Source organism: Nematolebias whitei, chromosome 10, assembly GCF_014905685.2.
Source record: "Nematolebias whitei isolate Nwh7 chromosome 10, NemWhi1, whole genome shotgun sequence".
Lineage (NCBI taxonomy): Eukaryota > Metazoa > Chordata > Actinopteri > Cyprinodontiformes > Rivulidae > Nematolebias > Nematolebias whitei.
The window spans coordinates 27012369-27038396 of NC_056507.1; the positions used below are offsets into that span (position 1 = coordinate 27012369).

The 26028-nt window shown below is 37.7% G+C and overlaps 1 protein-coding gene across 1 annotated transcript in view; it reads left to right on the plus strand.

Annotated features, from left to right (window-relative positions):
* The window catches only part of scaper (S-phase cyclin A-associated protein in the ER), a 71059-nt gene that overhangs the window by 23531 nt on the left and 21500 nt on the right, over window positions 1-26028 (plus strand). The window contains exons 14-23 of the mRNA XM_037683519.1: window positions 224-364; window positions 496-651; window positions 739-881; window positions 3076-3157; window positions 3252-3404; window positions 4445-4552; window positions 8636-8772; window positions 13969-14034; window positions 14450-14576; window positions 22854-22969. Coding sequence (XP_037539447.1) covers window positions 224-364; window positions 496-651; window positions 739-881; window positions 3076-3157; window positions 3252-3404; window positions 4445-4552; window positions 8636-8772; window positions 13969-14034; window positions 14450-14576; window positions 22854-22969 — 1229 coding nt within the window. The remainder of the gene's footprint in view (window positions 1-223; window positions 365-495; window positions 652-738; window positions 882-3075; window positions 3158-3251; window positions 3405-4444; window positions 4553-8635; window positions 8773-13968; window positions 14035-14449; window positions 14577-22853; window positions 22970-26028) is intronic.

Sequence of the window (26028 nt, forward strand, 5' to 3'; positions counted from 1 at the left end):
CATGAAGTTTGCTTTCATACTCCAAGCCATAGCAAGATGATTGAGTCCTCAAATAAATTGGGTTAACCACATAATTTCAAAAAGTGGTGTTTGTTCTCATTAATCCCCACATGGACACACAGGCATGAGTAGAAAGTGAAGAGTTCACCACATTGTTATGTCTTTGGGAATCTGTTGTACATTTCTCTGTATTTACCAGTCATCACTTTTTTACTTTCTGCAGGAGAATGATGTGCGAAAATGGAAAGAAGAGTTGTTGGAGCAGCGTCGGAAAATGATGGAAGAAAGGCTGTTGCACGCTGAGTTTAAGAGGGAGCTGCAGCTCCAGGCGATCGTGAAGAAAGCCCAAGAAGAAGAAGCCAAGGTAGAGAAAGAAAATCCTTGAAAGATGCAACTCTGTAAAAGTTGAGACGTTTCTCAAATGAAGCACCTCGCTGTCCTCTGTTGTATGTATTCTGTGTGTGTTCATTTCATTGTGTACATTTATCATAACAGGTGAATGAAATTGCTTTCATCAACACTTTGGAAGCTCAAAATAAGAGGCACGATGCCCTGGCCAAGTTGAGTGAATATGAGCAACGTCTTAATGAGCTACAGGAGGAGAGACAGAGGAGGCAGGAGGAGAAGCAGGCCAGAGATGAGGCTGTTCAGGTGGGAACTTTTCAGAGGCATGATTTATTTTTTTTCACTGGGTTTTCCAACTATTTGCATGTTCATTGCATCTTGCCTTGTCTGTAGGAGCGTAAGAGGGTTTTGGAAGCAGAGCGGCAAGCGAGAGTGGAGGAGCTGCTGATACGAAGGAAAGAGCAGGAAGCTCGTATTGAGCAACAGAGGCAGGAAAAGGAAAAAGCTCGAGAGGATGCAGCTCGGGAAAGGGCCAGGTTTGTGTTACACCTTCAGTTTATATGGTGTGTGTGTGTGTGTGTGTACATACATGTCGTTCGTTCGTTCGTTTAGTTAGTTAGTTAGTTAGTTAGTTAGTTAGTTAGTTAGTTATCGCTGGGCTTCAGGGTATGGATAAGTGAAAAACCACGAAGTAGGAATAGTAGTACAATTAGTACTTTATTTTACTATTTTTATATATATTCAGGTGTTTTAAACACTTCCCACACTCTTGCAATATGCTAAACAATGTTTCTAAACTCTCAACGCTCTAAAAGAGCACATAATGTCATGAATTCAGCTCCCTGCTTTCTCTGCCCTCGGCCACTTGCAAGCGCTCTTGGCCACACCCACTTCTCCACACTGCATGGACAACAGCTGATCAGCTGCAGCAGGAAGTTTATCCTGCAGTATGGGCTGCACAAATGTGCAGCAGGTGCTAAATAATTTAATATTATTTTAAATAAAAATTCCATGCCGATCGTGCCACTCATCCATCAATCATCCAATTGTGCGTCATGTCCAACCTATTTTGAAAAACTGCGATAGAGCGATGATAAATTGAACAGTTTTTCCCCTCTTTGTTGTAAATACCTGTAGAATCACAGTTATTGTAACTAGTGGGGCTCATGCCCACATTATTATAATTCAAATGTCTGGTAAGAGCAGGCCGAAACTACAGGAAATGTAATACAACCAGATTGACTTCCAACATTTGAGCTGTCCCATTTTCTGATTGGGTTTAAACTTTTAAAATTATAATCTGTCATTATACTCTTCTTAATAAAATGGTGTACAGTTCCTTGATTTGTTTCTGCATAAAATGTCTGTCATTCCAGTAGCATTCATTCATTCTTCAACCTTTATTTATCCAGGTTAGTCTCACTACGTCACGAGGACTCATTTACAAGTGACCTGCTTTAGACGGACAACATATAAAGTACAGATAACAATAAACTACAGTAAAAATGCAATTAAAATAAAAGTAGTGTTATAAAACAATAAATCAAGGTGCCATATAAAACATGGTAAAATACTAAAAACAAGAACGTAAAACAAGAAAGTAAAACCTAAACGGCATATTTAATATGTTTATAAATATGTATATGTTTTGTATTTTATAGTAGGTACATCACTTAGACTTGGTCATTTTAAAAGTAGCTCGCATGCTGAAAAAGTGTCGGCACCTTTGGTGTAGACATTTAATGTTAGCCAACAACCATCTTTGTGGAAATTGTAAAAAGAAAAAAAACGAACTTTTTTTTAACTGTTTCATAAATACGGAGCTTTAGGGCTACGCTAAGAAAAAAATTAAAAGCCATAAAATTACGAGAATAAAGTCAAATGTAGTCTTAATGTTACGAGAATAAAGTCGTACGAGACTTTTTTTTTCAGCTCTCGTTTATTTATAAAAAAAAATTCCACGAGTCAGAGCCACGACGCGGCCTGTCAGTCAATCCAGTCGGTGTGTCAGCAAATGACCAATCCGAAGCTAAATGAGTCGTAATATTATCCGAACTCAGACACATGAAGTAGGTTTACTGTATTTTAACTGGTAAAATGAAGAATGTTGAGCGTCTTGTTTAGTTATACTTTGGTATTGGTTTTACAAATAAGGAGATAGTTAATCTGTTAGCACACCAGCATCAGATTATTATCAGTATCAGGACTTTGAACCTTACTTTGAAGGTGGTACGCTCTGATGGGCTGCAGCAGCTCTCTGCAGGTAAGGAGCATTTAGCTTCGGGTTGGTCATTTGCTGACACGCCCACTTGATTGATTGACAGGTCGCATTTTGGATCCGACTTGTGAAAAAAATAAACGAGAGCTGAAAAAAAAAAAAGTCTTGTACGACTTTATTCTTGTAATATTAAGACTTTGTTTGACTTTATTCTCGTAATTTTATTTATTTATTTTTCTTAGCGTGGCTCTAAAACTCCGCCGCACATAAAAATCAAAAGTTTCATAAAAATAAACAAAATGATATTGAAATTTCTAGTCGCAATTTGTTATAAAGTGTAAATTGATGTAATCTGTATTAAACTTAAATCTTCGACACTGTGCAAAAATCACATTATATACCTTCTAAATTTGCTGCTTAGGTAGTTCTGTTAAGATTATTCTAGGAGTCCTTCATTCAAGACTTTTGTGTAAGTTTCTAATAGTTTTCTTCTTTTTTTGTTCTTTATGAAGAGACCGAGAGGAGCGTCTGGCTGCTCTTAGTGCTGCCCAACAAGAGGCCATGGAGGAGCTACAAAAGAAAATTCAAATGAAGGTAAGTTTATACCACGCTGCCTTGTTTCTTTCACAGACATCATGCAGGAATCCCCATTTCCCATATGACCCACGGTTTCTGGTTTCTTCTCCAGCATGACGAGAGCAGCCGCAGGCATATGGAGCAGATCGAGCAGAGGAAAGAGAAGGCTGCTGAGCTCAGCAGTGGTCGACATGCTAACACAGACTACGCCCCCAAACTGACACCTTATGAGCGCACGAAACAATGCTCATTGTGTGGCACTGTGGTATGTAAAGTGTCTTTCTGTCAGTTTCTTGGCTTTCATGTGTGTTAACACTATAGTTCTGTGCAACTGATATTACTGAAGTATAAATAGTTAAAAGCTTTTCTTGTTGTTAATTTTAAAAAGGTTAATTTTTTTCTTTATTTTATAATCTATGTTGAATTAAATAGTTCAGTGGATATACATGTACATCGTTTTGGGATAAAAACAAAAGACCCGTTCAGCTCAAGCTACATTTGTGTTTTTTAGCAGACTGTGAATACACAAAAATACTTTTTATAAAGATGATTCAAAAGATTTTTGAACGAACGCTTATTTAAGTGAGGATTTAACAGCGTTAGTTAAACAGATTTATGCCCAAATAAATTTTTTAAGCACTTCACAAGCACTCACAGTTATCTCTGATTAACTGGCTGCCATGACAACAAGTCCGGGACACCTTGAGACTTCACACCAGCATCAGATAAAGAGGAGGGTTGAGGGCAGGGGGAAAAAAGGAATCTTGTTAAAATGTTAGATGACCTTGGCTGACATCCGACACCAGAGATCACGAATGGGTCAGCACCGAGCACTTTGTTTAATGACGTTAAACACAAACCATCTGAAATGGGCTTGTTTCCAGAAATTGATCAAAAACAGTTCCTGTTACACACCTGCCTTTTGTCATGGCACTGTCAGGTCCGCACTACATTTAAACATATAGTATAAGCCATTATTTTTTGCAAACTGATATTTTCAAATAAGGTAGAATTAGATACATTTTTTTTCATGGCATATGGAGCCATTTTTGTTCTTTAATTAACTGTGCAGGGGTATTGATTGGGAATTTATCAATGTTATGTGGCACGTCTAACAATTTCTATTTCTTTTCTTCAGCCTGAGCTTTAAACTAAAGTTTAGGAGAGGCAGATTGTGTCCCATTGTACACGTCCGTGCGGTGTATTGTTTCACCAGGGTAACGCAGAGCCCTGCTGACCCTTTCGTGCCTCTGTCTCCATTGTGTCTGCTGCACTGACCTCTGACCATTGTGTTTGTATTTGTAGATCACCTCAGAGGTGCACCTGTTCAGCCACACCAAAGGCAAGAGGCACCAGCAGGCCGTGCGAGACAGTAGTAGCATCCAGGGACGGGAGCTCTCTGATGAGGAAGTGGTGCGTATCAAAACCACACGCTGCCGGGAACAAACATCCTCTGATTCGGTCAAAGAACACCACCCCACTGCTGCTTGTGTCATGTAAATAGACAAAGAGAAACAGCAGTTGTCTTTTATGGCGTGCCCATTATGATGGTTTATCCATCCCTTTAGACACTGCCACAGCTCTGTCGCTGGCTTTGTGCGATTTTAAACGAGCCTTAAAATGTACACAGTTAGGGTTCAGTGCTTCAGTGGAGCGTTGACATCACCCTCTTGTCCTTGGGCCTTTTTTGTCATGGAGTGGCTTTCTGTGGGAAGGCAGCTTGTCAATGCAAGGTAACCTCTCGGGCTGCAATATGAGATTGGCTTTTCAGTCAAGCTCATTGTGAGACAAACAACTGTTGGTGCTATCTGCAGCACCTTTAACCCTCAACAAACCCTTCATTCAAAAGTTGTTTTTAATGCCTTATTTTTCTACACTGGTCTTTTTCACAGTTGACAGTACTGTATATCAACATTTGTTTTTAAAATATAATTTTTGATCTCATGTATAACGGTCTTCTCTTTGGAAAATATTGTACACTTTAATTCTTGTTTTTATCTTTAATTTATTTAGTCGATCCATCAGAACTTTGTGAAAGCTTTTTTTTTTTGCCCCCCAGTGTTTTAATATCAGAGTTTCATTTGATGTTCATTTTTTTTAATTCAAACTTTTGCCACTTATCGTGACCCCGCAACTGTTTTTACAAAAACATGTTTTATATTCATTTGAAGACTGTTCGATTAGCTGTGCACTGATCACTTTAAAATCTGGAAGCAGATTTTAAGCTTACCAAGTAAATTTAATAATTTCCCATTTGTCTTTTTTTTTTTAATTATAGACATTTAGTTTTTATTGCCCTTTTACTCACTTTTACAATATGACTGACTGTTTTTAAATTGACACATTTTCAATAAAGCCAGTAAATTTCTATTTTTACTTATTTGATGGCAATATAAAAGCTAGAGTTAGTGCTGTCTATCCATTTTAATCTGAATGGATAGACAGCACTGATAATCCTGATAATCTGCCATCCCTCTTTGTATACTTGCATGAGATTTTTCCATATCGATTTGCACAAATTTATTAGAGTATTTGAACAATACTCAACTATTTCTTGTTGGAGAATGATAAACACATTAGTGTGGTATAGTAGATAAATTATTCTTTGCAAAGTTAAAAAAAAAAAGTTAATCTCAAATGACTGAAATTCATATTTCATATAGGCTGATCTTAATAAGAACTGGCAAACTTATTTACTTCAGATGAAATCTTCTGTTATTCAACATTTTTTTCTGTTCTGCCTGGCTGTGGTGTTTGGACAGCACAACCAGCAGAGGGTGACCTCTAAGAAGCACAGAGTCGATCCTAAAGTAGTTCTTTTTTTTTTTTAAGCAGCTTAAAATAATCTGAAAGAAAGCTGAATCAGCTCTCTCCCTCCCTGCCGTTTTGTGATCTAAATGATTAAGAGTAGAGCCTATAATACCATAAACATACTAAAACTCAAGAAGTTACTTTAATAGGTACTAGATTATTGTTCTTTTTAAAAATTGTAATGTAACCGACTGCACTTCTGGTAACTTGATCTGGTGTAGTATCATAACTTGGAACCAACAAGAAGTACAGCTGCGGGAGCTCACACACCAAAGCATGAAAGAACAATCCAATTCATAAAATTTATTTTAGTTTAAGCTTAGTTTTAGATCTGTGACAGGTCACCACTGGTAACAGTTTCTGTTTTAATTGTGCTTTATAAATAAATCTGACTTGACTTGACCTTGTGTCAGGGAAAGAAAGGACTGTTTTGAATGGCGTAACATTTCTACAATCAGGACTAATCTGTGGATTTGTGCTGCAGTGGTGCCCTTAGGTCTTTGTTGCCATGGTTCTGCGGTAGACAACTGTCTGTCACTAAATCTGAATGTCTCAATTCTCCACAGTTGACAATGCTAACTTTCTGACTACCTTCCCTAAATCTTAATTTAAAACTTTTCGTCCTGGAGGATCGTAATTAACACTAGTGTTGTACACTTGATATTTCAGGCATGTTTTGTGTAACTGATATGATTTTGCTACATTAAATGATTTGGAGAGGTTGTTTAAACAATTTCATTAAGTAAATGGGTAGTGCAATGGATAGTTTCTCAGAGATATTACTGATAAGCTGTCTGTGAACACCAGACAGCTACAGACGCTGTAATATTAGTGACAAGAGGGCGAAGGTGCTAAATACAAAAACGTATAAGCTTTTTAGAAAACATAATGCCTCGCATGTTTTTTTTTCAAAAGCTTTCATAATTTTTTGCGCTGTTTCTCTTTTATTTATTCTATTTATTTATATAAATTATCTAAATATTACATTTGCATCTGTGATTTAATATAGAAACTATTCAAATATTACAAACAATTGTTGGGTAAAATGGAATTGTAGTTGATCTAAGTAAGTCGTTTAAAAAACTATGTATTTAAGATAACAAATGTATTATTTTTGGACTGACTGGTATAGTAACATTAGAAATTTATGATGAAAATCCCTGCCAGTGTGCCGTTAGTTTAATCATTTGGAATTAGCGCACAGAAATTTATGAATTGTTTCTAATACAGCATCTCTTAAAAACAGTCAGAAAAAATATAAACTAAAAGCTTTTATAAACAATTACGTGCTGGATGAAAAATATTTTCATAGTACTTTCATAAAACTAAAAAATAACCTTCCAGGTTAAGTAAAAAAAAAAAAAAGATTCAAGCTGCAATTTTTTCTGTTTCACTAAGTTGCTTTTGCACACTTGAGGTTTTTACAAGCCCTCGCAGTGAAAACCCTCTATTCAGGCAGCAGGTGCAGGGACAACGCTTGACCAAAGGCTATGGCATCCCACACACAGGTTAGCATCACTGCTGAATTGAAGCCCCTTTATTTCAGGGCTATCCTATTCTCTAGGGTGCTGGATGACAAGTTAATTGGGTAATTGGGTTTCTTGCACATGCATCATGCTGCTCAAATTGGGTTACATTCCCCCGTCTCCTGGTGGAAATATCAGAATTGTCTGACGAGGCCAGACAGAAGGCAACACCTCCGGGCTGCTTGCATGTCTATGGGAGGGCAGGTGGATACAAAAGAGGATAGACAATCAGAGGCAATTACAGGGTCCAGTGGTGCTGTTGAGACGTCAGACAGTATATTCAGTATCACATGCTAAGTGTATTACTTGTACTTACATTTGACAAGCATTATTGTATTTCTGTTGTATTTCCTTATGTTTTATTGCTTTGAAACCAATCTTGGACTTCTCACCAAGAAGAAACATCATATTTTTATTAAACCTACAAACACTACCCTTTGTAGCATATGTAATTATTGGATGCACAGTTGTTTAATAGATATTTTAGTGCTGTAGCCAACTAGAAGGAGAAAGCTTGATTTACAGTACTTTGTGGGGTTTTTTTTGTTGCTTATTTTGGCTTAGCCATGGTAAATGTGTATAATCTAGTCTAAGGGATTTAGAAGTTACAGCTTACTCTGTAGATTAGTAGCAATGGGCAACTTCAAACTATAAGAACATTGATTTTTTTTTTCTGAAGTTAAAATAGTTTATAAGTTGCACTCTGATGCTATAATTTGTCTTTCATCGTTAGTCTGAGATTGTTTTTACTCATTGTGAACTAGCAGTTTGCCAAATTTTTGATGTAAATGATGCATTGTATTAGGAAAGGAAGGGATTTTAATATTGTCAAATATTAATGACACGAATAAAACATTTTTCTTCCGTCATCACCATTCACCAAACGCATTGTTTTTTAGAAAATGTAAATGCTTTACACCTGGAACGTACAACTTTCTGCATCCAAACAGTCCTTTGCAACACTATTACACACTTGGATCTCTACCCTGCCTTAGATAAATAATGTTACTGATTGAATTTATACACATATTTATATATGGATGTTTCTGTTCAGTGCCCTGAGATGACTTCTGTTGTGACTTGGTGCTATAAATAAACTGAAATGAATTGAATTGGATATCCCATTGTTCAATTCTAATTTTTTTTGTTTGTTTTTTAGGAGCATCTTTCCTTGAAGAAATATATTGTGGATATTCTGACAGATAGTTCTGTTTCTTCTGAGAGTGTAAAAGATGGAGAAGAACGGCAGAAAGCAAGGAAGAAAGCAAAGAAGCTTCGAGCGCGGATGAATTCCAGGTAATAAAATCCTCTTTCTTTCTAATTCTGGATCAGTATGTCGCTCTGCTCGTATCTCTTCATCCTCTCACAAACTCTCAGAACAAAAACTGTGCCAAGACTTTTTATTTTTTTATTAGTGACAAGGAGATAGAAAGCAGATGTTATTTGCATCATTGCTGTCTACAAGGTAACAGTGATGAGCTTAATTTATGACCACTTTCTGTGATTGGGGAGCAAAGCTGCAAATCGATCCGTGGGTCCTAGTCTTTCCTCTGTAAAGAGCTTTCCTCCAAATTGCTGCCACTAGGCTGCCAAATCTAGAGTCGTCTTCAATGTACAAAATGTATGTTAAAGTATGTATGAGCCATGTCTATTTTTCTTCTTCTGAGTTATTGATTTTTTTTAATGATGCATCAAAGAAAATCGATAGTAATCAACAAATTGGGGGTGACGGCGCTGCATGTCATAACCTGGACTTGAGCTCTATCAGTTTAACTCGCTGTCGGAACAGGAAAGGAGAAGACTACGAACAGATGCCATGCTGACAATTCTTATCGACTAATAGAACTAATAAAGATGTCACTGATGCAGATTATGAAGAGGATTCCATCACAAGCTGGATGACATGAACACATAATCTATGCTTCAGTTCTTCTTTGTATGCAGAGCATTGTGCAAAGCACTTTACCGTGTGTTTCTCGTTCATTCATTCTTTCTCTCTCTCTTACACACACACACACACTAAGAGCTGCACATATTATGTGCATACTCACAGTGGTGAATTTAGACCACCATCAATGATCACAAAGCTGGTAATTATTAAAATTTTGCTTAGAAAAAAAAACCTAGTTTAAGTCAGTTTGCACTAATAAAGGCTTTTAAATTAAAAAGTAAAATTCCACATGATATGCAGTCAGCGTACAGTGTTGATTCCAGTTCTACACACTGTAGTACTACGAAAGATTGTACAGTCCCTCCAGGAATTTGTGATGTGATTTGTGACTGTTAACTAATTCAACCAATCCCGTCTGATTTTGCTTAGTTGCAAATTTGACTAAACACCTTATTCCCTTTTCTGGCTTCACTACGTGGAATAAGAGCTTGGGCCTCAACCTGCAACATGGAAATACGCCCATTTTTGCCATCTTATAAAGAGGGGGGGGGGAAATGCTTTAACTATGCAACTTTGATTGCAACATTTTTAGTTACACAATAATCACAAAATGTTCACAAAATCCTGGAGGAACAAATTAGGAAAACATGCAGTTGTATTAATTATAGCAATGATGATGATATCAGAGATTAGGTGATATTTTCTTCACTCTTCTCTTTCTATTCTTTTATCAAGATGATTTTGTTTGTTTTTGCATCTCAGCCATTTTCATCTAAATAAGATGGAGGCTTCATCCATTGCACCAAACATATTATTGATGTGCAGAGATTGAGGGAATGGCATTTTAAGTTAAACAAACACTATGAATTGAAGCAGTCCTTAGCGATATTGATATACAGCGTACATTTAAAAAATATATTTTGTGCAGCCTTGGTGCTACTACACATCTTTCAGCAAATATGTCAACATTCAAAATTCCAGAGCCCCTATCAAGATAAACTTGCTTAAGATTAAAAACTAAACTAAATAACTCTCAAAATAAAGAGTAGTCTAATTTAAATATACTTTTTTTAAAAGAAGAAATGTCCAGAAAAGGGCAGGTTTTATCTAGTTTTTCTTAAATAATTTGTTTTCTGCTACGGTCAAGATTTTTCTGTGACATTTCAAGTTTAATTTATTTTTTAGATTAACCACTGAGTGTGTTGTGTTGAGTAGTTTAGGTTGTTGAAAAAGTAAATTTTTTTAAAGCTGTTTAATTGATCGTCTTTATGATTTGTTTAGTATAGCTGGAGTAATTTTTTAGATGGTTTAGCACTGACTGTTAAAGGACTGGATATACTCTAGTCTCGTTATTGATTACATATGTGATGTTTCTAAAGAGAATATATTGTTGATAAGCTGTCCAGAAGAGCAGATAAATCCTTAGGATGACTAAAGAGATAATTACAGGGTTAGCCATTCATTTATTGTCAACACTTTATTGTTGGTATTCTTGTTTTTTTTTTTTTTTGTACCATTGTGAAACTCAGCGGTGCTTCTAAAGTGACAACACGATCTGCCTCTGTTCGCCATCACTCGGCAGTAGCCCCGCAGAGACCAGCACTCAAAGGCAGCCGGCCTTTAGAGGTCATAAATAACACAGAGCCCCTGTAAACATAAAGGTGAGCCACTTCACCACTGGGTGGAAATGAACCATTTTATTGAAACGCGGTATGGTGTTCGTAAAAGCGAGTGGTTCTCCAGCACTTTTCACAAAGTCGTCATGGGGCCCTGTTGTGTCATAAAGCTGTGCACTCAGCATTTTATTTGCGAGTGTCAGGAGGTGTGATCTGGCCCAGCCCTCTTTTAATAAGAACTGTTTTTGAAAATAAAATAAGCTAATGAAGAGCAGCACGGTGGCTCAGTTGGTAGAGTTGTTGCCTCTCAGCGAGAAGGTTGTCAGATCGAATCCTGGCCGAGGGCCTTTCTGGGTGGAGTTTACATGTTCTTGCCGTGCATGCGTGTGCTTTCTCCAGGTACTCCGGTTTTCTCCCATAGACCAAAAACATGCATGTTAGGCTGATAGGTACAGTAGTCCCTCGTTTATCACTGGGGATCCGTACCCTGAAGAATCGAGAAAAGTGAAAAACCGCGAAGTAGGAATACTAGTACAAGTAGTAAGTAGTAGTTTATTTTATTATTTATATAGATGTATATCAAGTCATTTTAAACCCTTCCCACACTCTTGCAATATTCTACACAATGTTTTTAAATTCTAAAAGAGCTCAGAATGTCATGATTTCAGCTCCCTGCCTCCTCTGCTCCTTGCCACCTGCAAGCGCTCTTGGCCACGCCCACTTCTCTGCTCTGCACGGTGAACAGCTAATCACTTGTTTAACTGCAGCAGGAAGTTTATCCTGCAGTATGGGCTGCACAAAGACGCAGGAGGTGCTAAATAATTAAAAACAATTTTTTTTAAATAAAAACTTCATGCCGATCATGCGGCTCATTCATCAATCAGCAAATGGTGTGTCATGTCCAATCTTATTTTGAAAAACCGTGATAGAGCGAATCCGCGATAAATGAACCGCGAAGTAGCGAGGAACTACTGTAACTCTAAATTGTCCCTAGGTGTGAGTGAGAGAATGAATGGTTGTTTGTCTCAGAGTCCCTGTGATGGACTAGAGACGCGTCCAGGGAGTATCCCGCCCCTCGCACAGTCACTCCTTGATATGGGCCCTAGTGATCCCCGCGATCTGAAAAGGAAGAAGTGGGTAAAGATGATTGATGGATGGATGGATAAGCTAATAAAATTGTAAGTAAAATACAAGTATCCCTCCAGTCAGTGTCCAGGGTTGGGTTCTGAATCCAGAAACCAAAGTCTACGGCTCTGATACAAATTGTTTCTTTCTGTCGAGGGTTGCTCGTGCTCCACTGAGCAGGAAACAGAGTGGTCAGTGTGTTTTTATGTGGGAGTGTGAAACACAAGTGGCAGTTTGTGTGCAAAGGCAGTCTTGTATGGAATACAGCATGAAATTGCAATCACAGCCTTAACTTGTTACTTAATATTTTGCCTATAAGAACATAAAGGCTTGTGAATATAAAAAAAAATCAATAATTGTAATTCTGTATACATCAGATTAATGGGTTACATTGAGGTGTTGACGACTTGATCAAACATTTCTTTACATTTTTGTGTGCATTAACAGGTTTAAATGCATTTCTGCAACAGTTTTCAATCCATATTTTCAAATTCTTCACCTGCTTCTTCCTTTTCGGGTCTCTGGGGTCACTTGTCCATATCCAGCCATCACTGTGTGAGAGACCGAAGGACACCCAGGGCTCCAGTCCAACACAGGGCCACATGTAAACAAACGAGACAACCATTCACTCTCACTCTCTCCTAGGGACAATTTAGAGTCACCAATCAGCCCAACATACATGTTTTTGGTCTGTGGGAGGAAACCGGAGTACACGGAGAAAACCCACGCATGCACGGAGAGAACATGCAAACTCCACCCATTTGAAAAGTGCAATTAAATTAAAAAGAAATGAGGTTAAAATCTATGAAAATCTCTTGGTTTCTGAGGTGTTTTGCATTACACTGTGCCTTCTCTGCTCTTGCTAAATACCTGGATTTATTGCACATTTAACATGACTATAATTAATTGCTCAGCTGTTACTCCCTTTTTAACTTGATACGGTATAAACCTGTCAGAGATTGATATATTAATATTGTGACTCACAAACAGGCCAGAGGTTCTTGGAGCAATTGTGTGCCATTTATTTATCTTGCATGTTTAAAATGAAATATGATTGATACACCTATTTACAACTTGACTTCTGATGCAGTGAAAGCGGTCTTTAAATTTTTATTCCAACAGATTACTTAAGATGTTTTTGCTTTTTTATAAAGATGTTTTATTAATTAACAGATTTTTAAAGTATTTAAAAAGAGCCAACAACACCACTATCTGTTACACTTTCCTCATCTTATTTTTTGGCCTTGCGATGAGGTCATTTATAAATTTCTTCTAAGTGACTGCCCTTGAGAGAGATGTGAACAGTAATTGGTTTGTCCAGGTATGATGTGTTGGGAGTGTGACCAAGCTTTCGAAAGCCAGGAAATGTCTTGATTCCATCAGTGTTGAGATGGATTACTGGAAGGTGCTCTGTCAAACTTTGATCAATAGTTACTTGTCATGTATGGGAATGGTTTATTGAAAGATAAATGTCCACCCCAGTTGTACCCACAAAGGCATGTAAGCATATATTTTGAATTACTTTGTCTCTTTGCCTAATGCCACTCCGATAACAACTTTGACCTTGAACTTTCAAGCAGTGACATAAGCCTTGTTGCCATTTTTCCTCCAAGTATTGTCTGATAATAATTGCAGTAAACAACTTCATCCTCATTTTGTAAAAAATAAAAGTTAAAATATAGACTGATGGCGGTCCCTTCACTGCCAAGGTCTCAATGTTTAACACTAATAACAATTTGCTAAACAGACTCAAACTGTTATCTCACTTTTTTCCTCTTTGATCTTTTGCTTCCACAACTACTGATGGGCTTTCTTTTTCTCCTGCCGTTGCAAAAACACCGTCTGCCTTTGTGTCTGCAGGGCAAAGGAATACGAGACCTCAATGGAAGCAAAGAATCAAGTCCCAGAGTCTCCATACAAAGCCAAGTGAGTGTTTTTAACAATTTTAACGGTTGAAATTTTGACTATTTATTTAATGGTTTCATCTAACATTTTTAAACCATTTTAATATAAAATTCTCAAAGTAATTTATTAGAAAACAACAATAATATTGATAATCAAAACAATGATGATGATGACGGTGTACTTTTAAGATTAAAACAAATAATTTTTACATTCTTTCGGTACTGAATCAAAATAGTCTGATAAAATATTATGCATCATATCCTGAAATGTAATTTTTATTTTATTTTTTTCATTTTTCTTTACTGAATATTTCAACTACAACATGTATTAAAACAGATCTTGTGCAGACCTGAACTGATCCAGTAATAGTTTCAGATCTATTGGTTACATGAAAATCTGAGGTGAAGAAATTTAATTTTGGCACCTTTTCATTCAGGTTGCAGCGTTTGGTGAAAGACCTCCTGAAGCAACTGCAGGGCCAAGATGGCGGGCAGTGGGCCAATAATAAAGCATCTGGTCTGGACAGAACTCTTGGAGAGATCTCCAGAATTTTAGAAAAGCAGGTACAGCAGATAAAATACAGATATCGTACATAAAGTAATTGGGTATTTGTATTTTTTAAAATTATTATTATTCAGTAGACTTGTTTTTAGTGTTTTGAAGCTCCTTTTCAACAATTTTAATACAACATATGCTTGTAAAGAATTATTTTGTTGCCACTCTGGACCTTTTGGTTTGTATTTTCAGTGAATGCTGGTTTTGCAGTCTCACGGTTCCAGTGTGCTCTAAACACACTTGTTTTTGGTTAAAGGCTAACAAAGACCATATTAACTGTTTTTACCGTGCACATGTTGCAAATAGAAGAAGTTCCGAGCACAAAACTAGATAATGTCCAGCGTCTGTGGCTTGCATGACTCAAATGTCACTGTTTAGACAATCGTAAATTTGATTTACCATTCAAAAATTCTTCATTTAATGTAGGCAAGTCGTCAAATTTCCCCTTTTTTTTTTTTTACCTATTTTGCTGCAGTATGTTTTGCCCATATTCTACGTTTGTGTGTGTGTGTGTGTGTGTTTAATTTTAATACCAAAACCCACATTAATATGAAACTGAAGGAAGAATTAAAACACTTGTCATCATGTTTATGATGGGAGGAATATACAGCCCACTTTCTGTAACGAGACATAAATTTCATGCCATTTTGTGGTTTGAACCATCATAACAGCCCTCCGTGCACCTCTCTGAGTGTGTGTATAGAGAGATTATGGTGTCCCAACAGTAATGATGTGGACGGCTGGTAAGGCCATTACCAAATTTCCCCAGAGAGGCAAAGAAAGAGGTGGTGGTGGGTGGCATGGTGTCCTGCAAGGTCCGAGGAGGAGAGCAGCATGACAGGAGTAGCACACAAGCTGTTGCTACATGAGGGCTCCTCCCCTCAGCTCCACATACTCTCAGTGGGAGGTCAAAGGTCAGTGGGCCACAGGAGATGTGCTCCATTTAACAGCAGTGTCGTAGGCAAGAGGCAGATCAAGGCTGTGTCTAGCAGCTTTTGCGTTGTCTTTTACTTTGTTTCAAGCAGATTGCCACCCTTGTGGCAAGTTCTACTTCAACACCTTCTTTCACGGATATCCAGCCAATGTTGTGGTGAACTATGATTCACCAGAGTGACAGCCTGGGTAACATTTCCCTGCCTAATCCTTTGACAAAGTCAAATAAATAGTCTGTATCAGCATTGCTGTCTGGCCCCTGAGTCACTTCAAATTGGGGCCATTTAGATTATTTGACCTAACAAGTATCCCTCATGTCGTTGGCTCACCTAGAGATTTGTTTTTTCTCTCCCATATCTGATTCAGTCTCCACTTTCTTTGCTAATTCCTTAGACAACACTCAACCCTCTCCTCTTGCGCTGTTGTTTCCACCCCCTCCCAAATCTATTCCTCCTCCTTTACATGTTAGGGTATAACTAGTGATTGACCCATGTGTGTTTCTCCCTCTGTGACCCCTAATTGTTTGATTTGTGTCAAACTTGGATTTTTTTCACTTTACTTTTGGTGATTGAAACGATCAATTGAGGGTTTTTTTCAGTTCTTCTCTTTATTGTACACTGGCCTAGCTCTAAATCTCTTCAAGTTATTAAGTATTTCCTATGACTTTCACTTAACTCATATAAAAAACAGCAACATGTTTGACAGGTCGTAAACTTTTAGGAACAGGGCTCTCCAAGAGCCAAATAGACTATATTAACATTTTGATTTGGTAGCTGTCAGTCTGGTTTGATTGACTTGAGGGACTGATGGAAGTTGTCAGGGGACATGGTGGGGTGTGTGGGGTGAAGCATAGAGTAGCAGGGTAACGAGGTTTCTTGGATGGGCCTTCAGCAGACTGACAGATGCAACCCAGGTCAGCAGTGACACAACATGCTCAACTTTGGCACAACTTTTATCAGAGGTGAGCCCCAGTTCAGTTTAGAATGGTTCCATTCGTAGCCCAAACATATTTTACTGCTGCATTTAAATCAAAGAGGCACAACACTTATTAGACATAATAATGTGACCACCTGCCTTATACTGTGTAGGTTTTCCTCTTGCAGTTGAAATGGATCTGACAAATCCGGAAAAAAATATAAAATATCTAAGGCTGTGCCTGACTTTTTTCCCCTGCAATGTCTGGGGTCTCTTTGTATTGGTTCTTGTACCATCAGATCTTTTCAGATTTGTATCTGGTTTGAAACTCATGAGGTACCTTATCAGTCAGTTACAATTCAGAGGGTTGTGATGCCCAAATTAAAAAAATATTGATGCATTCTGATCATTTTAAATGTAAATTACTATGCATCAAAGTTAAGTCAGATTTCTCTGGACTTTTTTTTTTGTTGTTGAAACATTTCATCCTTCATCCAAAGGACTTAATCAATCCAAGTTACTACAAAAAAAAATGTCTAGAGGACCCGACTTAACTTTGTTGGATTTTTTACTTGGATTATTGAGCATGAACTTTGATCTAAATTACTACGGTTTATTTTACATAAATAAACTCATATTTATATATTTTTATATGCACAAGTGACCCCTGTGACCCAGAAGGGAAGTGGGTAAAGATAATGGACTGATGGATAAATGGTGTCAAATAGATAAATAATAAATGTAAATGATGTCAAACAGTATTACTGGTACTCATAGACTGCTGACCAACAATTAGTATAGATGCCAACTTTACATTGAAAAGCTAGTGCAATTGACATTGTTCTTTTCACTAAAAATGTAAACACAAATTAAACATTTAAAAATTATTACTAAAGAATATTATGATACCTTCAACTATTGTTTACTGGCATTTATTCTTCAAGATTCATCTTATAAAAGATAAAAAAAACTGTGAAAAAACAGCAATCTGCACATTATTTAGTACATGAATCTACAGTAACTGTTAGGACGAACAACAGGCTACTCTGCTGACTCTTAAAGAGGCAGCACAATTTATTGTTGACTAAATGTATTTTTGACATTTGAATCTTTTTTTCTGATTTACTTTTCCATGTCCGCTATTCATCCAAAAATAAAATGTACCTCCCGTCTTTAGTATTGGGGGACCTTAAAGGCCAGGTGGCAATGCCAGAATTTGCTACATTCTTTTTATTCGCTGGTAGATGAGCTGCTACTGCTAAAGAGTTGTGTTGCCATGGAGAGGGGTCGAGACACTGGTCTGTTAAACGTGCACATTGACATAGATCTGGACATTGTTCCAATACTGTACAGTAGTCCCTCGTTTATCTTGCGGGGGGATCTGTATCCTGAAGACCCGCGATAAGTGGAAAAACCGCCATGTAGGAATATTAGTACAATTAATAGTTTATTTTCATTATAATATAAAGGTGTTTTAAACCCTTCCCACACTCTTGCAATATTCTAAACAAGGTTTCTAAATGCTCTAAAAGAGCACAGAATGTCATGATTTCAGCTCCCTGCCTCCTCTGCTCTTTGCCACCTGCAAGCATTCTTGGCCACGCCCATTTCGCCGCTCTGCACGTAGGTCAGCTGATCAGCTGCAGCAGGAAGTTTATCCTGCAGTATGGGCTACACAAATGTGCTGGAGGAAGCTTTTTCTGCGCTTAATGTTTGACCTATAAAGCAGCATGCCACTGTGTGCTAGAGGGAATGCTTGCTGTTCAACTCAAAAATACCTTCTTTTTCACTTACTACTTTAAAATAATTATTGCTAAAAGTACGTTTTGTGTATAAACAGTATTTGTGGCACTCAATATGTCACCTCGTGTTATTAAACCCAAAGGTAGTGAGTTGGTAAGTAATGTAAGTTTCTTTCGGTTACCCCCTTCTGTTGCCACAGCTAGTGATGGCTGATTTGGAAATTGTTTTACGCCAGATGCCCTTCCTGATGCAACCTGGGCTTGAACCAGCAACCCCGAGTTAGTATATAATGTACAAAATAATTTTAAATAACCACTTGGTTCATTTTCTAAACCTACACTGTGAGCACGGATTAAATACTGAAATTCATATGTTGTATCAGAGTCAGAGTTTCTTTATTGTCATTCGCACCTCATGTGGTACATGTGGTGGAGCGAAATTATGTACACAAGGTCCCAGTTACATCCAACAATAAAATGTATAAGAAAAACAGTAATAACATCTAAGATATGAACTAAGAAAAACATCAACTAAATATACACTAAGCACTCATAACATAAAAACATTGAACATCAGCACAAACATGAACATGAGTCTGTGAGCAGATGTGCACGCATGAACACATCAACATTTAAACAGATCAGCAGCACCATGATATGGTTTTTCACAGTGATTATTCTGGTTAGAGATTCATGAGTCTAACAGCCTCAGGGTAGATTCCTCAGTCTAGTGGTTCTACACTTAATGCTCCTTAACCTCCTTCCTGAGGGGAGTGGGGCAAAAAGTGTGTGTGCTGGGTGAGTGGGGTCCTTCATGATGCAGGTGGCCCTCTTCCTGCATCTGGAGGTGTAGATGTCTGTGATGGTGGGGAGGCTGATTCCGACAGATTTCTGTGCAGCCTTCACCACTCTCTGCAAAGCTTTTCTTTCTGCAGCTGTGCAGCCTCCATGCCACACATTGATGCTCGAGCACAGGATGCTCTCCACTGCACACCTGTAAAAGGAGGTGAGGACTGAGCTTCCCAGACCAGCTCGCCTCAGCCATCTGAGGAAGTAGAGTCTCTGATGAGCTTTCTTGATCAGGCTGGTGGTGTTGTTGCTCCAGCTGAGGTTGTCATTCATGTGTACACCCAAGTACTTGTAGCTGGAGACCACTTCCACCGCAGATCCTCTTATGTTCAGGGGGGTGTAGATGTTTTTGTTCCTTCTGAAGTCCACAATCATCTCCTTTGTCTTCTTCACATTGATGTGAAGGTTATTCTCTTTGCACCAGCTCTCCAGGTGTTCCACCTCTTGCCTGTAGCTGGACTCATCATTGTTTGTGATGCATCCCACCACCGCTGTATCATCTGCAAACTTTACAATGTGACAGCCTGGATGGGTAGCTGCACAATCATACGTGAGCAGAGTAAACAGGAGGGGACTCAACACACATCCCTGAGGAGAGCCCGAGTATAAACACGAGTTTATGCTTCTTAAAGTCTTGAAAAACATTTACTGTAGCAGCCTTGATGTGGGTTAAAGTTGGCTTTACCCACTTTATAATGGTGACGTTCTTCTGTGCTGAGTGGCATTTGGATACAGTGTGATTTGCATTCTACTTGTAAAGGAGTGGGCTGCTGATTTAAGGCACACTTTAAAGGTAACATTTGTTCTTAATGGAGTTTTTCTTTTGTTGCCCATCTGTTTGTAGTGCTGCATCACTGTGACCGTCCTCCCCTCTGCTTTAATTAGTGAGTGTCTGCTGGGTGGAGAATACAGTGAGCAATTTAGCTGGTCTGTTGGGCTGCAGATACTGTAGCAGGAATCACCACCTGCCCGGGCCTTCCCATCAGCTGGTGTAACAATAGTCACTCTGAGTAATAATTAGATGGGACTGACCCTTTTGTATAATTCAGGACCTAATTACAAAGTCTCAATGCTCAGCCATTCATAAATCTTCCTCCTTTTTTATTACCGTAATAGATTTTTTTTTTTTACAGAGAAAATTAGTTTCTCACCTGATAATTAAAATGTTACCATTTTTCTTTCTTTTTTTTTTTGCACCCATTATTGAAAGTCAGTTGATAAATGAAGGGTTCCACTTATGTAGTGAAAATACACAGAGTTAGCCACTTGCCAGTCAAAGGAGCTTCCACCTTTACAAAATAACTGCAAAATTTCGTATTACCGTAAACACTTTTTTTTTTATTACCTTCACTAGAGTTGTCACAAAAAACTTAAATTGCCAGGCCTTGAGCATGAAATGTGTTTTATTCAAGAGTGCTTGGTTTTATAGCCTGGCCTAATTTTGCTCTCTGTGGATATTTGTGCAATACGACTAACTTTAAATTAATCTCACTTATAATCTAAGCCCTTCTTTCTGATTTCTCTCATTGCAACAGAGAAATCTGTCATCAGTGGGGATAAAAAGGAGTGAATAAAACAAAAACAAAAAAAGCTGTTCTGGTTTTCTACAGAGAACAGCCTATGATGTAACTGGGCAGGTCCCAGTTGCATCCTTTAATACCATTTGATATGCTGCTATGAAAGTGCTACGTTTTCTCATTTGTTAGCCTGGAAGCTTTTAGCTAGATGTGTTGATGTTGGGGTTAGAAAAGATCAGTGATTGAGACCTAATTGGTTACACATGGAAACTACTGGTAATGTATAAAAAGGAAGCCACAATGTGGTCTTTTAGAAACATTGCTTTCACTCTAAAGACAGCCACTGAGACATTTCTCATAGCGTTAAGACCTCTTTAGCACGTTAACATTATTTTGTCAGATACACTCTGTACACTCATCATTGAGACTCTAACACCACAATAGAGGAGCAGTCCTCTGAGCAGCCAGCCTGAATGACAGATGAAGAGCTTACCTGTAATTTGGGAAAGCACTTCTATTCCAATGTGTTCAGGCTTGTTAGCAACTTCCCATCTGTGGAACAAAAGCACTGTGAAGTGCATGGATTTTAGTGCTGTCACAGAGCTGAGGGGACTGTAACCTCACAAGGCTGAGGGGTGACCTGCAGTGTAACGCAGCCCCTTGGTAGTTGTCCCCTGTTCCGTCAGGGGCTCTCTGCCAGTTCTGTCGTCCTTGATAGCCTTGGCACAAAAACGCCGTTAGCCAGAACTAGCTCATGGCTTTATATTTGCTCATGAACAACACTTAGTAGCAACAGCACCAACCTGCTGCCAATTACTCACTCATACTGGTAGCTAGGATTAATGTGTCCGCATGTGTTCATGAATCGAATGCTTTTTTTGTTTGTTGGTTTGGTTTTGTTATGAAGAAAGTAAGGAAAAAAGCTACCTCAATAACAATACAATGGTGTTCCTGACTGGATGCGGTGTTATTTATTGTTTCATGTGCCTTTAGGACATACTGTAGATGTGTCAGAGGCATAAATTTGAGTGTAAACAACTGATAAATTAAACTCAATTAAAAGTGATTGCTTTAAACGCATAAAAATATTTTAATGTAGATCTAACAAATGACTCTTCTAAAGTTTACATTAAACAACTTGTTTCAGGTTATATTAGTAAAAATGCAGAGTAAATTTAAAAATTATTTCTGAAATATTAATTTACCTCAGGGACTTAATTTGCTATATCGTTTGTACAGGAATTTTATTTTTCAGTCTGTGGCATGTGTGTTCGAAAAACAAATTCCTTGTCTGGTTTTTAATTTAATTTATTTTCTATTTTTTTTTGTTTTTATTTTCTTATTCCCCTTGGGAAAATTCTAATTTCTGTCAAAGTACTATAATTACTAAATGCTTGTTTGTTCTTCTTTGTTAAATTGAAAAAGTTGCAGCATTCTTTGCAATGCATTTATGCAAACAAACTTGGAAAAAAAAATGTCCAAAACAGCACAAGGTTACAGAGCTTTTACTTTTTTATTTATTTTAAATACCTTACAGAGTTCATTTTGCTAATGCAAATAAGCTGCTCAGATATTTGTTCCTTCATGGACAGAAAAAAACATTCTGAGCTGTGGTGTGTTAACAGAGCAAGAGGGGAGGAAAAAATTTTAAAGTGTCGAGCTTTAAATTGACAGATTCCAGTCACAAATCAAGTATTTGTGAATCTCTAAATATTACTATTGTTAATCTCCTTTTGTATTTTAGTTATATACTTCTAGTTACAGGAAGTAAACAAATAATACATGACAGAAATAACTAAGCAGTTGACCAACACCATAAGGACCTGTTTTTTTTTTTTTTGTTGTTGTTGTTGTTTTTTTATCAGAATGCTTCATATCTGAAGGAAACTTTAAGGCAAGTTCCACAAGTTTAAGAAGCTGCAAATGTTTTAAGATTGCACAGCAAAAGTCTCTAAACAAAGATGTATTGCTGTACAGATTTTTTCCTAACTCGTGACATATTCATTACAATGCTGGATGGACATTTTCTCAGTTTTTTTTTTTTTTTTTTTGCCTGTTGTCATTTGTTTAGACCACCCTGGTGCTAAACCAGAGCCTGCAGACCAGTTGCCTTAAAGTGAAACCTGACTGCTATGGGGCGGAGTCATTCTGTGCACTTTTGAGATTAAACAGGAATACTTGAGGGACCACTTTGTTTGAGATTTTAGTCCCTCAACTCTGTAGGAGAGGAAAAAGGTTCCCTTTCCTCTGAGAGCCATGTAATCCCCTGTCTGCTGGGTCCTCGTTGTCCCCTGACTGTAACCCTGTTTCTGTGTCCTTGGCTCAACAGAACAATGCGAACCAAGTGGCCTTCCAAGTGGGAGGTGGCCTGTCAGCTTTGGAACAAATTCTGCAGGTCATCACTGCTGCTTCCACACCCACTGCCGTCCCCCGTATTCCTCTCAAGTGAGTATGATCACCAAACTAAACCGTTTCATTTCCTTCTTGACAGTGTAAGCATGTCTGTTTTTCTGTTTTTAATAAAAGGACCCAATATTTTGGGAGTGATTTGATCAAGCTTGTGTTTCAAGCCGGCAGGGTGCGCTGCATGTATCAGGACATAAGAAATGAGGGTTTACTTTTTATGATACTGTTAAATATTCATTATGAACCCTTCTTTCCTATGGCTTCTCCACTCAATGGGTTTTCTTTTACCAAAAGAATTGACAGCTCTGCTTTATTTTTCTCTTTGCGATTGTTTTGCGATGCATGATGTCAGCGAGTTCATCCGAGTTCATAACCACTATACTACTTTGTGGCTGTAGTTGCTTCATCTTAATAATTACTCTGAAAATGTATTAACCTAGAAAAGTGCTGCTCCAAAAGGAAAGCTATGACGTTACATTTCTACAATCAATTTGTTTGTTCCAATCCCTCGAATACAGAACGTACACATGTCCCATATATTAAATAAAGCAGAGTATTTTTGACTTGGGGCGTCTATCAGTTCCATAGCCTGCCAGTAGATAACCTCAAAGGGGTTTCTGGACTCAGAAGTGGGACTTTGTAATGGACTCGAATGGCCTTGTGCTCCCATTCATTAGCATTTACTGGGCTCTGAGTCCCTGCTAATGGACAAATGCTTCTTATATTTATAAGGCTTTTAAAGGACATTGCATGTGTATTGATTTTTTTTTGTAGTCTCTCAATCTTTCAGTCATTGCAATATGAAGGAATTTCAAGCACCCTTTTGTTTAAAAGAAAATTAATTCCAGTGGAGGAATATTCTTCAAGCACAAAATGTTTGATTGCATAAAGTGTGCACACTTAGATAAGAACAATTCTTGATAGTTTTTGTTTGTTTTGCTGCAGAACAGATAAGACAAATGTGTCCATTTCCTGCTTATGTTTAAAGCAAACCCTAAAATCCAAAGTGAATTATTTTTATCAGCGAGTTCAGAGTTGTATTTTATTGGCTTTAGTCTGTTCAATGTTGATGGCACTGCTTGTTTTTGAACCTTAGCTCAGTTCATAGACATTTACTACCACATAAAGTGAACACAACATGCTGCTTCTGTGGTTTATATGTTGTTCATCAATAAATTTCACTTGGTAACACTTTAGAACTTGTGAATAAATCAAACCCTTGTTTATATTGGTCATGTTTTAAATAAATGCCAATAGATCCTTCTCTGTAAAACACAAGATGGATCAGACTTGGCTCTTGTCACTCAAGTAGTGAAGTTCGTGATGAGGTGCAACACAAGGATGCAGCCCAGCTGTCTGCTTATCACAATCTGTCATCTATATTTTTGTGTGACCTAATTGGTTGCTATACAAAGGCTAGCCCTAGTGTGCTACATTATCTGTTTACAGAGATGCTGCCGTATTGATCACCTCCTCCCACCAGATAAGCGGAGTGATTTACAAAAAAAGGCAGCTGCCGAGAACCTTATGCCATATCTCTCCCCAGGGAGTCTGCTTCCATCTTGTTACCATTACATTAATGAGCTAATTCCTCTACAAGCCTCTGCTAATGTTCTGGTGTAACCCCACGGTCACTGGAGTGTGTAGATCAGCCTTTTATGCATCTGCCATCATTGACCTGAACTGGTGTGATGATGTCCTGTAAAAAACAAGAAAAAAAGCATTGCAAACTTTTTCACAAGCAGCTTTACTAATGAACAATCCAGGAAGTTCACTAATTATCTCGAACTTGCTTGTGTTACTGTAATTGTTTTGTCCAGTAACACCTTTTTGTGATCATCTACATCGTGTGATGTTCGCGGTGTTGATTTTTGAGATAGTTTAGCAAAATGTCATAAGATTTCATAAAATTCATAATTACCTTTTTTATAATTGTACTAACAATGTTCTATGTTTAGTTTTATTGTTTTTGTTATAAAAATCAACATTTTGACAGGAGAATGCTTTATTAACTCCAGATAATAAATGTTCAAGCCCTTTTAAGTCCTTTGTAATTGAATATTGTAAAAAAAAAAAAAATAATTTTTAATGTACCCTTTATTTATCCAGGTAGTCTCATTGAGCCACGAGAACTCATTTTCAAGAGAGACCTGTTTTAGGGAGCAGATGGTGGGGGTTAAGGCCTTGCTCAGGGCCCCAGAGTGAGGTGAATGAGGGTGAAGGGAGGAGTGGGTATTTCACCTTTTCCACCCACATTTTGATGTTGACAGTACTGGGAGTTGAACCTGCGACTTTGCGATCACAGGCCCATCTTCTCTAGCCTCTGTGCCACCACTCCTTCAAAACTTGTACTCCTTCTATACTGTGCGGTACATGGTAAATAGACTAGTTAATTGGATGTCCTATTATTAAACAGATGTATAGGATTTTTTTTTAAGTAATTGCCCATTTATTGACTTTCTTAACTGTCCAAATTATTTTAAGTGTAAATTATTATTTTATTTTTTATGTTAAGCTTGTTTTTTGTCAAAAAAAATAATATCCAACTTCATAAAAATGTAATATAAATTAGTCACTATCTGCTTTGATTTCTAAAGATGAACACCGGTTGTTAAAAAGCCTGTACTGTCATAGCCAAGCTTTTGTTTACTTCTCAGAAAACTAGTAAATATTATTTTAAAGCTTTAAATCAAAATAATAATGAAGCAGTTTTGTTGCATTCAGTTGGAAAAGTACATTAAAGACCCAACGTAGGTGTTTGTTTTTTAATGGTTCTACATTTAATGTGTGCAGAACATTTGTTCAGTGTAAAATTAAATTTTATTTATTTTTTTCTTATAAATGAATGTACGGTAGCCCCTCGTTTATCGAGGAGGAGCCGTACCCTGAAGCCCCGCGATAAGTGGAAAACCATCAACAGCCTCTTGGCCCCGCCCACTTCTCCGCTCTGCAGTGGAGCTATGACACGCTGCATGAAGAAGCTTTCTCTGCAGCTTGGGCTGCACACTGGTGCTAAATAATTTAAAATTTATTTTAAATAAAAATTCCATGCCGATTATGCGGCTCATCCATCAATCAGCCAATTGTGTGTCATGTCC